The sequence below is a fragment of the Antennarius striatus genome, chromosome 7 (genome assembly GCF_040054535.1).
Source record: "Antennarius striatus isolate MH-2024 chromosome 7, ASM4005453v1, whole genome shotgun sequence".
In the NCBI taxonomy this organism is placed as follows: domain Eukaryota; kingdom Metazoa; phylum Chordata; class Actinopteri; order Lophiiformes; family Antennariidae; genus Antennarius; species Antennarius striatus.
The window spans coordinates 20,599,239-20,616,533 of NC_090782.1; the positions used below are offsets into that span (position 1 = coordinate 20,599,239).

Genomic DNA, 17,295 nt, shown 5'->3' on the forward strand with positions numbered 1-17,295 from the left:
CTTGTGTTTATTTTTGTGCCAAAAACACAACAGTGGTATTAAAAGTTCAAAGTGGGTCACTGAGCAAAAAAGTCTCCCTTGATAGACGGGATTTGCGTCAGACTTAAAAGAGTGACACCTTCCCATGATACTTGCATAAACCTAAATTGTAGCTCTCAAGTTAGGAATCAAGCCTGTCAAGCAATTACAAGGTTTGACAGGTCGATCTTGTAGTTCCAGTTCCTTCTGCCATGGCTTAATTCACAGAGTACTCAAACCATAACTGTTTCTAAAGAGGAAGTAAGTAAGTGAGAAGGGAAACAAAGCCTTGAAAACTCCCCATACAAAAAATGTTTGCTTTTTGCAAACAATGGTGGTTGATACAACCTAAAAATAAAGAAGTGAAGCAGGTCATGAGCCTGGGTATGAGTATGAGTGTGGGTATGGATCGACCGACATGAAGACCTTTCGACACTAACCTTTAGGTGGTAACTCCAAATAACAGTAAGTTGTCATTGGTATGTGCGGGTAAAAAATCATTAACCCCTACTAATGAAAAGATAAGGTGGAAAAAATGCACGACCCATTAAACATTAAGCTCTCGTTTTATATTTAACCTTCTTTCTTTTGTCACCATCTGTATAATAAGCTTAATTCAAAAATCACAGAAAAATTCATTTATGTATCCTTGAAAATTGTGATCAGATAGAAGATCAGCCTGAAAGCCTGAAATAATATAGATGCTTAAGTTACTTCAACAAATAGAATGATCAAGCTCAGCCAATCACCATGAGAGATGAGGATGCAGTCACCACACCACAGCATCACATGACAATCGTCGCATGCGCAAACACTGACACGCTGCAGGATATGCTTCTGCACCCTGCACTGAGGTTACTGTCGGGTAACGACGTGCTCCGTCTCATACCATGCTCTGTCGAGACTGTTGAGGCAATGCTGAGATCAATAGTGAAAAGAACATCCATTCAAGTACTGTAAAACAATTGTGCAATTTTGAAGTACTTGTACTCTATTCAAATATTTTGCTTTTCAGTATCTTATCATTTGTGTTACTCCATACCACCTGTCCACTAATGTAGAATAAAATATTGATTTCTTACTTTAAATGTAACTGACAAATAATTTATGAATTATAATAATATTATTAATTTACATAAAATATTTTTGTCAGTTATTCCTAATTGCCTTCCTTTTTTCAGAGGTGATATTATCTTAAAAACATGTTGTTTTACCATTTGTATTTTATTTTTTAATGACAATACTTGTAAATATACAGTATATACACATGTCTTTACACATGTCTAAAATCACTTTTGATTAAAGTGGAATATTTGAGTTTTTTTCTCTCACTACTGGAACTGACTGTAGCTCCAATATCAGTCTCAGCAATAAAATATTTTACGTTTACACAGGATAAAGGTTAAGTTACCATAGAAGGAGTGTAATATACATGGATGGATTACTTTTGTGTCATGTTTAAAGATTAAACAGTCCTTTGCTATGCATTCAGGATGACATCCTCCCAAAATATAATATTTAAAATCGTGATTTTACAGAAAAATATCCATTAGGGTATGTTGTACTTATTAAACCTTTTTCAACATGGAGGAAAGTAAGGTGGTAAAATATGTAGTTAACAGGTCAATCCTGTATTTGCATGTAAAGCAGTGAAGGTGGCTTTGAACGCACCAGGGGGAAACCGGTTCTCACTCGGTATATATGAAGTCGTTTTGTAATTAGTTTCAAGCAACAGAAGGAGCATACCTTAATGCTGCATGTCTGAATTCAGCCCCTCAGGACGGTAGAAAGAAGTCCTGGGAGACAATCATTATTTCTATGGAATTGAATGGTCAGTATTTATCAGTGTATGCTGTCCTGCATTGAGTAAATGCATCAATACTCCCACCTGAATGGTAGAGGAGTAAAACTATATTAAATATTCAACAAAGAACCAAATAAAACAAGTATTTTGTTCTATGCATTTATAAAAAAAGCGATATTATAGATAAAATTAATACAAATAATACTAAAAAGACATTGGCAAGGGATAAGACTCGTGGAAAATGTTGAATTCTAACAATTCAAACAGTATCCTTTATCTTGGGTAAAATCAGGGGTTTTAAAATTTAATGCTGTGATGGATTACAACAAAGCAATTACAGTATACCAGATTATGATCAGACAAGCTCAGTAATAGTTTTAAAAACATTTTTAATTTTAAAAAATACCACAGATGCCAATGGAGTTCAATACTGACGTACATAGCTAGCAGTGGAAATATGGCCTTGTTGTCAGAAAAATCTCAATCAAGACCGGAAAAACAGCTACAGTACATTTTCCAGTTCTTATATGGACCAGACAGTCTTCTTCAGATAGCATTGTGACGTTAACCGTTTAGTGGAAATAGTTCTGAAGAGTCACTTTTCATACAGTGAGTCCTCAGTACTTAATTGCATTGATTCATTATATTTGGGTCAAATAAGTTTTTTATTTTTATAATTTTCAACATGAATGGGACCTTTTCACATGTTAACATGTTAAAATCAACCAGATTAAAACATGCATCTTTTACAAGCGTTTAAAAACAACTTGTTTTATTGATGTTAAGATGAATGAAGATCACCAGAAGGTCAGGCTAGAAATGTATTAGCAGAAAATAGTACGACTCACCACAGGAAGAGGATGTGTCGGTCTTGAGAGTTTAAGTGAATGAGCAACTGTGAGCAGTCGCTTCTATATCGACTTTTGCGCTGCGACTTATTCCTCTATAAAGTTTTATGATGGTCATCATGCATATCTCTGGGACCTGCTAACAGTCGCAATATGAAGGTGGAGCACCAACCAATCCATATTTTCATACATTACTGTTTAGCCCCATATTTTTTTTACATTCTACCATTTATTTACTTGCTGCCCTTATTCCTACAGGATAGTTAGAGTGTTTAAAGCGCAAATGTATTCCACTTATAAACTGAGAGGAAAAAGAATTCATGCCAAGTGTTCAGGAGGTTGTGCCAGTCTATGAGGAGGAGGATTGCTGCTGTTATCAACATAAATTGCACACTCTGATAACTGATTACCGGTAGATGTACTTTCAGGTATTGTCAAATTAAAAACATTTTTTTTTGTTTTTTTGTTTTTTTGATTACAGATAGACTTTGAAAGTTTTTATTTTCAACATGTGTATGACCCATCATTCTACAACAACATGTTTTCAAAGTTCGATATGATCTGAGATGCAACGATTAGCTTTAAAAGGATTTGATCAAAATATTATTGGTCATAAAACTAAATGTAACCTGGATGAACTCAACCCATCCTTGCATCGTGTTGTACCTGCAGAATTGTCTTGTTTTTATCAATCGGAGCTGATTTCACAACATAGATAAATGCTGCCACCGTGTGGCGAAAATCTGCAATACAGGAGGACATGGTTGGTTCCACTTATGCAATAAGAAAATAAAAAGTAAAAATCATATCGGTGTGCAACAAGCAGACTTGTTTTGACCGTTGTTAAAATTCCATACATACATACATTTTCTTCTCCAAATCCAGGGTCATGTTGCAAGTGGCAGCAGACAGGTATTTCTCATGTCCCTCTCACCAACAACATTTTCCAGCTCCACCTGGGGGGGGATTCAGAGCCACTCCTTGGCTGGATGAGATATGTAATCCCCTTCAGCAAGACCCGGGTCTACCTAAAGGTTTCTCCTCCCTGTTGGAAGCGTCTAAATCAATTTTCAGATTTGTGAAATGTTTTAATCTAAAAAAAAAAAGTGATAAAGGGAGACTTCACTGTATTTTTCATATTTCAACCATACTGAACCAGATTTCTATCAAAAACTATTATATCTATTTTACAAGTCTGGACTAGGGAGGATGAAAAAAATCTTTAAACCATATTTTCAAAATTGTGAAACATCTATGGTATTTTTGAAATTGCATGACAATATGTATTATTATTAATTATAAAGATTTAAAAATTTACCAATGAATTTCAGATTGCCATGTATATTCTATCTTTCTTAATTTCAAAATAAAAACAGAAAAGTTATGTTAACTTTTTTCATAACAAGAAACACGTCATAGATTGGTTGGTTCTTTTGTTCCTTCCTATAACTCTTTCAAAATGATTAATTTTTTTCTCCCTCCTTTCTCAAACTGTCCACGTTTCATTACAGCTGCCAACAATTTTTTTTATCACTTTTTCCAAAGCCTGTTTAGTTGCCTGTTAGAAACATTCAATCATAACTGTGTTTATTTCATTATAATTTTCAACATTTCACTGACAATCATGTACTTCAACTTCTTTATCTGCCGTCTAAAGTATGCTACGTTTTTAAGTGCTGCTGTGTATAGGTTCTCATTCATTCGGGTCAGGTTTATCAAAAGTTGTTTAAATCAATACACTGAACTTCAAAAGTTCCTTGAAGGAATGTGTTTGATGGATGCCAAGTTCCAGCAAGGACCAACCCAGCCAAGTTTTTCTCTGCCCCAAATTTTTCTACAAATGGGAAATTTATACAAAAAAAATCTTCTTTACTATGATTAATTAACGATTGGAAATTGAGCAAAAAATTGACATGCTGACGATATATGCTTCAAATGAGTTTTATTTTTAATCTTTTGAACTGTGCTTTGACAAATTCAGTCCATATATGAAAAACCCACTTATCGGTGGTTTTTGAAAGGGGCCTGAAAAATCTAAATCCGAATCTTTGTAGTGTCACTGGAATAATCAATTCGAGATTTGAAAAGTGCAGATGTATAAATTTTTGAAGCAGATATTGTCCAATAGATGTCAGCAAAATAGTGAAAACTCTTTTTTTTTGCATAATTATAGAGGAAATGGTCATTTTGAATTATTTTATTCACTCTTGTTCCAGTATATAAAGAGTTCTGGTAGATTAGTTATTGATAGAACACTTAAATATCCACAAATTATTTAAACAAATTGAAAAGAGGGTTTTAGGGATTAAGATAATAACGTTTTTTAATCCCATCCGCAACTGAGACTAGCGGTTCAAACGTCTGGCTCTATCTGAGTGGGCGGGGCCGGTGTCCTTTTGGCCCCTCCCTTTCATAGTGAGAGCGATGACGTATGATTCGAGGGTAGCAACAGTTGCCTTGAGACCCCCTCGCGCCATAGTGACTGTAGCCGTGGAGACAGTTACTTACCAACGGGCGCAACACTCAGCAACAGCAGCAGCATCTGGAAGTCACGAGCGAGAGGGAGAGAGGTGAAAAAACTTTTCTTAAGGCAAAGGTGACTATATTTTATAGAATTTAGTTCGTATATTTATCTGGTTATGGAGAGGAAACGTCTGTGTTCGAGCGCGTTGTTAGAAGTCTGGGTGTATTTTCCACAACACAACTTTCTCTTCTTCATGGCATCCGCCGCAAGTTGAGAACGGCTTGCCTTGTTCGATTTCACCGACACACACTCACCTATGGCCGGCAACTGTTTCTCGCACTCGGTATCGCTGTGGAAAAGCAAATCTTTGTCCTCTCTGAATCATTTTTTTTTTTTTTGGCTGCACTTTGCTTCCACGCCACGCGAAGCCAACAACGTCTCTCCAACTGCAAAAACCGAGTCGACATCCCTTCACACTTGTTGCGTCGTTCGTGCAGACCGTGAATACACTCCCGGCTGAATGCTAGCAGGACGGATGGTCAGGCAGCTAGTCAAGCTAGGGCTAATGCTAACTTATGCTAGCAGCGGCGAATGAGAGACACTTCAGCTGGGTTCAACTTCTGTGTGTTGCGTTATTAACGACGGACATTCTCATTCGTCACAGCCAGAAATACTTCAGTTTGTTTTGTCTTTTTTTTTTTTCCTTTGGTGACGTCTTTTCCGAACAGCTTTCAAGCAGGTGGAAACGTAGCTAGCCAGTGTTAGCAACGTCTCTGCTCGGAGTGGAGGAACCGAACTCTGTTGAAGCTTAACGTCAACTTTTATTTCAACGCGCACTTTGTTTCCCTTCACCAATTCAGTCGGAAAGTGAATTAAAAAAATTGCACATCCTTAAGTGTGGAAACGTGAAATTGTGACATGAACAGTTCATCTCTCCGTAGTTTTTTTTGGGGGGGGATGAAATAATTCCTCCTAATCAAACGCATTGAGGCGATCGTTTGGTATTCGATTAGGGCGAAGTTTGCAAAGTTTCTCTGCTTGTATTCATGTTAGAAACAGCTTGAATAAGTCGATCTGTTGCAGCTAGGTGGTGCTAAGATGGATAATTCACACAGCTGTCTTGGCTTTTGAAGTCGCTTTTAGAAATGGATTTTTAAAGTACCTTTTTTCTGTTCTTTTCTTACCTGACATTGAATGGATTGCTCGTCTATACTTGGTATTAAGCTGAATTGATCATTGGACCACATGTTTTGCTTCTCATTCATCTTTTAAGTGCTTCGTTTAGTGATCTTTCCAGCTCTGCTGAGGAAAGACCCAGAAATAAATAATTTTATACTAACTACTAATACTAAGTTGTTGTTTTTTTTAAATTTTGCTTTATTTTTTAGGGTTAAGTAGACTTACAGTTATGTTGTGGTTTTCCTTCTCTTTTTTTCAGCAATATGTCATTTTTTGTCTCCTGAGATGAATTTAGTCTCATTAACTGTCTTTTTAGAGGCTGCCTTCATGTGTTCGGTCATATGAAAGGTTTGCTGTGATGCATCAGGAAGAATCATGACACCATGAATGTTTATCCAATTAACACCGTCGCTGCTTGCAACTAATACACAAAATATTAATTTTTGAGCATGTATTTACATGAAATATTAACGTTGAAAGAACAGAGTTGTTCCTTCATAGTGATGTATTATTGGTGATGCACAATCGTATAAATTATTTTAGTATCTAACCTTTAACAGTTCAATATAGAGACACAGCTTGTTCAGAAGTGCAAGTGAAGGAAGCTTTACTTCAATTGGTCAGACAACTGACTGCTGCAGTGAACCCCCCCAGCTCAACACCCCAATTTAAGTGTGACATTGTTATATTTACATGACAACATGATAAACAAATACAGGGTCACCCAAGTCATTGAAATACTGAATCAGGCCAAGGGCAAAATGTTATTTCTGGAAAGTCAGTATTTTTGATCAGGTTGTTGTTGTTGTTTTATCTCCTTTGTGGTAAAGTGCATAGCTTTGGCTTGCAGAGACAAGTCCGACAGAAATAGTGGTCAGAGAGATTTAAACAAAGTTTAAGTGGTGAGAGGATAATTTTGGACTCCAGTATCTTTCTGTAATGTAAAGAAAATCATTAATGTGCATTGAAGGTGGAGGTGGAATGAAAAAAGAAATATGCTCACACTATTTGTGTGAGCATATTTCTTTCTTCATTCGTTCTTGTATTTTGTGTCCTGAATTTCTCTGACTGATCTGTTTGTCAGTGATTGATCATCTTTGGTCCATTTCAGAAATGACTGCTTCTCCATTTGTGATTTTTAGACAATTGTGCTTCATCTATACTTCTTCTTTATCGCTGACCTCCACTCCTCTAACTTTAATAAACCATCCTCGGAGTTGCTTGTATGTTTGATTTAAACAGCTTTGGATGGTTTGTGCTTATAGCAGAGTGCCCATGTGCCAATTAGAGTCTTTAATGGACTCCAGTGAAGTACAGTCCAGCTATCAATAGGACAGCTGCAGTTGTCTCTCGGGCGACGGGTGACCCGACATAGCTTTTAGTCACATGTTCTGTGTGGATGTGCTTGTGTGTGTGTGTGTGTGTGTGTGTGTGTGTTTGCTCATGCTGTATTTAGCTTATCTGGATGAGGCCTACTGTTTCCTCTGGGAGATGTTCTCAAACCATTAGGTTGCTACAGATATAGACCTGGTCATTGCATTCCAAATCGTAGCATCTGTTTAGAGTTGATCATGTAGTATTGCATTTATCTCACACTGCTAACTCAGCTGCACATTTTATTATCCCTTATTGACGTGGTTTTGATGTGTTGTCCCATAATGCAAGTTTAAGGGATGTTAGGAATTCATAGGGCAAAGAAGAAGTAGTGAATGGAGAATGCCTTGTGGGGATTGTTGAGTGGAATATAATAGCAGAATTCGTAGACTTTAAATGTTTCAGTTTAAATCTCGATAGTAATTGTAATTGTGGTGGGTTTCTCATTTAAGATGTTTGTGTTTTATGCAAATCAGTAGCAAGGAAGGATATTTTGTGCCCTTCTGCCTCTGATATCAAATTGTTCAGCCGCAAAGATTTTGGATGTTATTGTTGGTTTTTGCTGCTAGGATACACAGAAACAAATCCTGTCATATACCAAAAAAATGTTGCCGTTGATTGGCTCTCAGGCTGCAGCAACAAGTTGAAACTCGTTGTTAAATGAAATGTTTTTCTGTGTGTGTGTGCGTGTGTGTATGTGTGTGTGTGTGTGTGTGTATGTGTGTGTGTGTGTGTGTGTTCATGAGCATTCTTAACATTCCACCTGTTTGTATCACAGCCACACAACTGCTAATTAAATTTCCTGCCACAAACAGCAGACAAGGCAGTGACATTTGCATTACAATAACCCCCCCTCACCCCACTCCTCCTTTTTTTCGTCTTTCAGACAGGGATAGTAGCAGCCCCCCCCCCCTAATCTTGTCCTTACTTTTCCTTTCTTGTATGGAGTTTTAGGGTAGTTTGCTAAGAGATGTTTGTTTGGTTTAAAAAGACGTCAGTGTAAAGCTGTTTCATTGTATTTAACGGAGAAGAAATGTTGGTGGGGTGAGATTCAACCAGATCCTGACAGTACTTGGCCCTTGAATATGTTAGCTCTATACCAAGAAGAGCTCAGGTATAAGCTTTTTAATTAGGAGATTTGGTGGGGAACAATGGCGGAGGATGCCATTGTCTCAAGTGGAAACAACCTGGTTTCAGCTCAATGCATGCTCCTTTGTTCAGCCCTCAGATCCATACAGAACCCTGTCGACCCATTCATTGACTTCAAAGGAGAGCAAATGTTAATGCTGTATGTTAAACTATATAGTTGATATAAAATCAGCACGCTTTGCTATTTTTTTTAAAGCATTCCAATAATCTGGAATTGGACTCTGATCTTCGAAAGGTAAAATTTTAGAAATTTTTGTGAAGAGGTCATTCAGTTAAACAGGTATAGAAACAACAACCGGATAAAGTTTGGTCAAATGTAAACATCTAGATCAACAATATGTGAATGATGTCACTGGCCTTTGCCATCTTTATGAAATGAAAGATCTCTTAGTTAAGTCAATAATGAATAAATAGTAAACGGCCACAGAATAAGACACATCTCTATACCTTAGCACAGATCATATCATTAAAATCCACACTGCCTGTAGCATCTATGTGAAGGATTGTAAACAGTGAGTTAAGGTTGTGTTAATTTGAAAGATTAATGCAGTTATTTGATGTATATGCACCATAGCAGGTTAAATCACCAGAAAACCTTTCTATTTAACACATTAGATGCCATGGTAACGGAGCTAATGAAACGTTTCTCTATGACAACTATCTTTTTTATCAACCGTGAGTTACAACGTGAAGCTGTGGTTAAAATCTCCTGTCTTGTAATGGCTTTAGGGTGAAAGAGTTCAGATCTGAGTCTGCAGTGAGGATCAGTTTGAAGAGAAGACATAAGGATACGTCTTCAAATTAACTGGTGACTCATTGTTTTTGTTAAATTTTGCCTACTGTGGATACAGTATAGTGTTCCTCCGCGTCATATCTTGTACAGAATGAATGCTTGCCAAAAGGACAGACTTCCAGCGTCACAGATGTCATATCTTAGGTTCATCGGTCAAGATCAAGACGGTTCACTGCCAGCATCTGAGGTAATTCCTGCAGAATGTAGTGTTTCCAAATCCACAGATTGGAAACGCTGTGGATTTAAGAGAGCAAATTTAAGAAGATTACGGTGAGCTTTATGCATCTAGAGTGAGTTTTATTATTTTTTGGTAGAATCGGACACAAGTCTGGGCTAGACTGTAGCCTTAGGTTACTAAATCACTCCAAATTGCCAGTGATGGTGGTTGATTTTGATTTAATGCAGTCGCTACTTGAAAATTTTCAGCTAGAGAGAAACATTTCCAGTGGCAAGTAGGCTGTGTTTGCAGTTTCAGCTGATAATTGATGGTTTAGTTCGTATTTGTTTGTTGACAGGTTCTATAAACTTAGGTGGAAAACGTAAGCTGTGTCCCGGGAACCAAGAAATGAGTCTTATACACGAGTATAATGCACGACTTCAAACATCTCATCTTTACAAGTGGATTTTCAAATAGATTTTCTCCAATATCTTATGAAGAGCTACTTCTTACGTGCACCTCAATGCAATGTCAACTTTCAGATGATTGCATTTCCAGGTTTATCTACTCTTTATATCCTTTCTTTAAGCAAAAGCAAGGACGTGAGTCATCAAACAATCAACGTCACATTATAATAATGGTATTTTTGTGCGCCAGTGTTAAAGATGAGGGCTGGAGCTCATTGGAGGTGGGGGCCAGTGGAAATCTGGAAAAGGTTAGAAGAGGTGGGGTGGTTGGGGGTGGAGGGGGGTGTCGGGGGTTGCAGTTGCAGAGCATAGGCAAACACACCATCTCCATGGCAATGGTTTGATCTTCCTCTCCGTGGCTGCCAGGCCTGCAGCGCACACGATGACAGAGTGGACAGGTTGTGCTGACGGTCACGGGTGGGGGGGGGTGAGCAGGAGAGGGGACGTTTGGTGGTTGGCGTCTACCGTTTCCCGTCTCTCTCTCTCCCCCTCTCAGACTCTTCCATCTCCAGACCCCGAGAGCTGCCTTGATTGGATTAGCCATGAATGAATGAGACAGGCTTGAAGAACAACCTCTATTGTGGAAATCTCTTATCATATCTTAATTTGCTCTTTGTGTGAGCGCCGCGTGTGCCTCTGTGATCCTGTGAGATCTCCGGTCAAGAGTAATTCTAATTTCAACCGATCAAATAACAATAAATACAAATGTATGTAAAGACCTGTATGACAGGCATTAATCTGCAGAGTGTGAAACTGATTCTCCCCATAGATGTCCCTTTAAAATCAAGAAGTGTTTGTTTTATCCAGCCCTCAGCTGAGGGAAATCTTAGTCTTGAAAAGCTATTTCATGATCTTTTTTGCCCAAGGGACTTTGGAAGGACTCAAATGGTTTTTGGAAGTGTTGTTTTTGGGTTGTATCATGACTGTAAAGCAACCTCGAAGAATAGACTGTTTACTTGATGACTTAAACATTCCTCCTCCTTTTGAGCACACAGTAGTTACAAAACAGAGCACCCTTCATTCTGTCGTCTTCAATCCAGCCCAAACCAGCATAAAGTCTTCACATTTTTACAGAACGGACACAGACGTATCTCCATGCCTCCACCGTCCCCTGTGTTCAAAATTAAAAGCTTACATACTATTTATTGTGGTAAGTTTCTACTTAGCGTGCAATGAACTGATCAGGTGGGGGGATGGCATTGTTTGGTTTGGGATGTATTCTGTTGGTTGCATAGCAACAGGCTCCTGGAAACGGGAGTGGACGGTGTTGCCACTAGCAACAGTTGTTGCTCTGCAAACAATGTGGGCCTGTGCAAACATGAGCCAAGACTGTGTGCTCCTGCTTTTAATTGAACATCTGTATGTATTTTTCTCTGATTGAGCCCTGTTCAAGGGGGATCTATTAGTGATAGATGGTCTTGTCTACAGTGGTAATGTTGTATAGCCTATGCTAAAGCATTAATCGAACTTTTCGTAGCTTCTTTTTCCTGTGTAGTTTTTAAAACTCCTGAAAAAAGGGTGTCTTGTTTCAGTTCTTGTGGGATTTGCATGAATGACACCAGGTTCACAGACCTGACGTGAAACTGGAAATGTGTGAGAAGTTGTCTCCGGGTCGGAGGCAGGAATGGTTTGGCCTCACACAGCAGAACATCCAGAGGAGCTGGTTTCACAGTAGTATGTCAAGTCTCATTCTGAGATCTGTGCTTATGCTTTTTGAAACTGTTTGTGGGGAATTTGCGTTTTTAAAAAAAAAAATTTTACGTTCCCTGAAAACTTGGCTAAAAGACTCCCGTTTGTGAGCACTGTCTCCTGCCTCTCTCTCCTCCAGTCCATAAATTTGACACACGTCATCATGCATATTAAAGTCAGTGCTTTAATGGGACTTTAATGGATGAAAACATGCCGGTTAGCACTGCGCTGCCTAATCATCCGCCATCTTGATGTGTCACCCACCCCATTGTGGCATGACAGAATCCCCCAGGCTTGTGTTACATCCTGAAGTCTGAAGATAAATGAAGAGATTGTTTGATGCTAATTTATAATGTAATTGACAATGTTTAGAAGAATTCCTTGCTTTTATAAGATGTTTGGTTTATAAATCTTTAAATACATTCCCTCCTTGGTAGAGTCATTTTGATTCGAAGTGTTTTTGTTGGGAGAAATACATCAAGGATGGACTCTGGGCTGCCCAGGATTTTGTGAAGATTGACACATATCAGGAATTTCAACATGAGCTTCTTTCACTCTGTTAGTCATGAAGGCAGAGAGAAGCCTGTGGCAAAACATCCACATGTGGAAAATGTCAGTGGTGGCACACCCAAAGCTGTTGCTTTTGTATCTTAAAGGTACACCCTCACCCTAAATACCCTCTAAAGGTACTCCTGATGTCGACGACTTTCACTCAGGTGAAAGTTGGCGTTCAAACTTTTAGGCCTTTGTGGTTAGTTTTAAGGTGGTTTTGTGAATTTAGTTCTGTTTTGTTCTCTTATATGTGGTTACTCATTTCCCTGTTTCACATCTCCTGTTTAAATGCAAAGACTTGCCATATTCACTGTTGTTATCCCCCTTTCTGTCCGTTTGCCACATGGTCTAAGGTTGCCTTGTTATTTATAGATGAATTGTAGAGACAAATTTAGATCGCGTCCTCTGATGTAATCGCTCCAGGAAGGGTTGCGTTTTAATTTTTATGTAAGCAGGAGCCCGAATCGAAATTCTAAGTATGTTTTTTTGGCTTAGGCCAATCAGGAAGTGTAGGCAGGGCCTGGAGAGGCCGGAAGCCAAGGATAGTTGCACCTGTTGCTTGTTTCTTATTGCTTATGAACCTTGAGTGTTAGTCAGACCTCTTCCATTAATATGAAATAACATTGCAGGTCATGCTTTGTGACTAATCGCTGAATGTCTGGAACAAGCTGCGTCTTGTGCCGTTTTGCGCTAAGCACCAGGTTCTTGTCTACCTACTGCTGGATTTTTGCCTTAAAGCTAAGACTGCTCATCAACTCCCCCCCCCCAACTGTGGCGTATCTCCCTCTCCTTTCTCTCCCTTATTCTAATCCTCCTCCCCCTCTCCTCTTTGCTTTCGCACTCGAAAGTTCCTCTGCAAGAGCTTCATAAATGGGGGAGGCGGGGGTGGCAGAAGGGAGGGGGTTGCGTTGGGGGTGGTCGTCATGGATTTCCTCACCATAGCAACCGACAAACGTTTACAAAGCATTGAGGAATTTCCTCATATCAGCTGGATTATTGGAGCCCTCGGAGAGCGACTCTGGTTGGAAACAAACGCTGGATATCATCAGAGCAGGAGTCCCACCGCCATCTTCATCTCTTCCTCCTTCATCTTTTTTCTTTTTTCCCCCCGACAAAGTGGTGATGTCTTGTATCCGCTTATTCCCCCTCGCAGTTCCATTCTTGTCCCGTCCCCTGCCTGATTTCAGCTCTCTGTTCGTTTCTGAAAAAGCCTTTGTGCCGCTCCATTTTTAGCTCCCCTTTGCTATGCTGTGCACATTGTCCCCCAGTGGAAAACTGAGTTGCAGTGGCGGGTTTGGTCCTCAGGGACCACTTCAGTACTGCTGGTAACCTGTTGGGCAGCCAGTGATTAAGGTCAAAGGTGGGCGACTTGTGAGCATCAGAACTTCACTGGCTCAGTCTGACCTTGTGAAGCCAAACCCACTGCGGGCACCGAGAACACCCTGGTGGCTCCAAGAAAGAAGGGATGGAAGCACATTTATTCCACTTGGTTTTCTGTGTGTGTAGACTTGATGTTACCATTTCCTTTCAAACTTGTGTGTTACCTGTTTGGCGTTATATTCCCTCCTACTCACATTGTTTTCTCTTTTCCTATTCCTGCGTCCCAGCATGCAGAGCTCCGAAGGAGGGTCGGACACCGCCACCAGCGTGGCGACGCTGCGGACGTCCTCATCAGCTCAGGCTCCTGTTGTACAGCCTGTTCCCGCCTCCCAGCAGGTAGGGCACCAGCGTTTCCCTGCTAGTACTCTGATAGTGGGGAAAGTAGGTCTGTATTCAGTTAAGGTTAAAGTTTTTTGGGGTTCCCAGTTGAATTCCAGTAGTATAAAGCAGTAGTATTTTTGAAACCAAACAAGCCATTCTGGATTTAAGATTTCCTACACATGGTGTCTGAAAAGATACAGTACAATATTTGACAGAATGTCTCCTGGAAGGACACATGCGTTATTATATACAATAAATAAAAAGACTTTTAATGCAGCTTCTAATATGCAAAGTGCTTCATGGGCCTGTGTACTGTCATCCACCAAAACTTTTCCTTTCCTCTCTGCAGTAGCACATCCAATTCACCACGACCACTTGAGGACCTAGAAAAGTGACAGTGCTGTAAACACAATCAATAGAACACAGTGTAAACATGTTACTGTTATACGCGTCTCCATTTACTGTAACTGCAGGGAAAACGCTGTATCCGACAAAGAAATCTGTCAGCACAGCTAAAATACTTGTAGGGTGGCATTGTCTGCACTTTCCCATGTTGTCTTGACTGCTTTTTACAAAGGTGTGCGTGTGTGTGTGCATGTGTGTGTGTTTGTGTGATTGAATACCTGTGTAATTGAGTTATGTCTTGTATCCACACAGAGGGTGCTGGTTCAAGCCACAGGCTCAGCTCAAAAGGAAGGAAAAGTACAGCAGATTTCAGTACCCAGGGTTCAACAGGTCGCTCAGCAGGTACACAGTGCTGTACATACATGTACAGTGCTGTGGAAATATTTGTACACCCCTTGACATTTTGAATTCTTTTATTTTTTAATTAAAGTATTTTGACCTTCTTTAGAGGCTGTGATTCAATTTATTACAATTCAGTGAAATAAATGAAATCAGAATAAGCATGTAGCCTTTTTACTCACAAATTCAGGCAGAATATACTTTGGGCTCTAGTGTGACCTTTGAATGCATGAAATAGTACACAAATAAAAATGTAACCAAACCTTGTTTGTGTTAAAAATGAAACTCAGAAGATTCCAAACACGATGGCCCTTTCTTTCAATCGCTCCTGCTTCCTGTGCTCCCTCAGATGGGTGATAGTCTACACAACTCTTTGTAGCTTTCAAAAAAAATGTTATTATATCAAGTTTTGAAAAAAATAAGTGTATTCATTATGATTTTGTCCTTAGCTGCATCCTAGGGTATAATGTGAAGTTGCTGCAGAACCTGGCGATTCCTGGGGGCTTGAACCAAACCCAAGAAAACAATTTGTGATGTTGGCGTCCAATGATGAAAACTAGGAACTGATAGCTTGTTGTTAGCCAATCTTAAATGGGTGATTTCACACACCTCAACCTCAGCCAATAGCGTTTGGACTTTTCATTAACCTGCTTTTCATCATTGCCCTGCTTCAGTAAAGCGTTCCTTATCAGGTGTGATGTTTGTCAAATCAAGCTTGCCCTACATTAAACGACTTAAATCTGTGTTGGTACAAAGTTTAACTACCGTCAGTCACCAACTACGTTTTTAAATTACAAATCACTGGATCATGTAAAAACCAAGGGGTGTGCAGACTTTTTCACTGCACTTTATGGTCGCACCCACCCTCATTTTACGCAGTGCCTGTATGTTTTAACAAGACTCGACTGCTGTTCCAGATGTATATGAAATTTAAATTAAATTTGCACAAATAGACAGTTATCTGAATTTCTTTTCTTTTCTTGCTTTGATTTCCTGTTTCCTGTTGTCTTCCTGCAGGTGCAGCAGGTGCAACATGTCTACCCATCCCAAGTCCAATATGTAGGAGAAAGTGGAGAAGCTGTGTACACAAATGGAACTATGTAAGCAATGTTTTGATTACTCCCAAGATGCAACAGGTAATATGTGTCACCTTATGTAGGTGAAGGACACTGAAACTGAATGAAGTGAATTCTACTCAGACAAGCATATATTTTATTTATAACTACAACAAGTTTTAGTGCTTGTATAACTTTGTTTACAAATGGAAGCCATTATATGTATTGAATATTTGTAGGATGTAAACAACAACACACACGATGTTTGTCTTTAGCCGCATTTCTACTCGACTCCATACAGCTGTGGTATCAAGTACTTTTCCATAGATCACTTTCCATTAGACAATACCACCGCCTCAGTGTAGCTGGTCGTCATGGCAACTCAGCGTGACACCTCCGTAGCATAGTCTTCAAAAACGACACACACCTCTCATCCCCCCGTCTAGTAATCCTCTCTTTGGCAATCAGAAGGCGACACACCCGATAACAGCAGCGGTAAAACAAATGTTACGCCGCTAATGTAGTGCTGCTTCTTAGGTACGGCGGCTGATGATCAGCAGAGTAATCAATCAGTCACACGAGTGTTTCACGTGACCTTTCCTTTAGTATATACACAGCGTGAACTTGGAACGTCACCTGAGTTGATTAGAGTGGAGTAGAGCTGGTACCGGTGTGTGAATGGATGCTGGATGAAGACTATCCTCACCACTTTTCTCAATATTTGAACTCCTAACCTAAAGTGATTCCTAATTGAGGCCAAAGTTATTTTCCTTGCCCAGCCTGATAACAGCAGGCTGTTGCGTACTTTAATAAGAATATGTATTGTATGACCCAAAACACTGGCTATAATAGAATAACCATGAACTGCTCTTGTGCTCGTGGCCTTCTTAAAAGTTCTTCAAATGTCATGAAACACACTTTTATCATGGTGGTGGGATGACATAACTAGACACTAACAGCTATCATCTCTCTCCCAGCCGAGCGGCGTATTCCTACAATCCGGAGGCTCAGCTGTATGGGCAGAACAGCGGCGGCACCTACTTTGACTCCCAGACCGGAGGGTCACACGTCACCACGGTGGTCTCCTCCGCCAGCGGTGGGCTGTCCCCTCATGGCATGGTGGGCATTGCCATGGATGTCGGCAGCAGCCACATCATTTCCAGTGGAAGCTCTTACTTAATCCATGGAGGAAGCATGGAGGGAAACCGTAACCACATATCACACTCGTCACGCTCCTCCTCGGCTATGGTGAGCAGCACCCCTCCCAATATGTCTGTGGAACTTTCCAATAGAAGGTGATG

General features: G+C 39.8%; 1 protein-coding gene across 6 annotated transcripts in view; it reads left to right on the top strand.

Annotated features, from left to right (window-relative positions):
* The first annotated feature begins 5,079 nt into the window (after nt 1-5,079).
* The window catches only part of rfx2 (regulatory factor X, 2 (influences HLA class II expression)), a 56,994-nt gene continuing 44,778 nt past the window's right edge, over nt 5,080-17,295 (top strand). For 2 of the 6 annotated variants that reach the window (XM_068319791.1, XM_068319792.1), the window contains exons 1-5: nt 5,080-5,240; nt 14,102-14,210; nt 14,853-14,942; nt 15,957-16,039; nt 16,972-17,242. In XM_068319791.1, the coding sequence (XP_068175892.1) occupies nt 5,095-5,240; nt 14,102-14,210; nt 14,853-14,942; nt 15,957-16,039; nt 16,972-17,242 (699 nt within the window). In that variant the 5' untranslated portion in view covers nt 5,080-5,094. Of the gene's footprint in view, nt 5,267-13,404; nt 13,993-14,101; nt 14,211-14,852; nt 14,943-15,956; nt 16,040-16,971; nt 17,243-17,295 lie in introns of those variants that run through there. The other 4 variants (XM_068319794.1, XM_068319795.1, XM_068319793.1 and 1 more) reach the window with 4 other exon arrangements.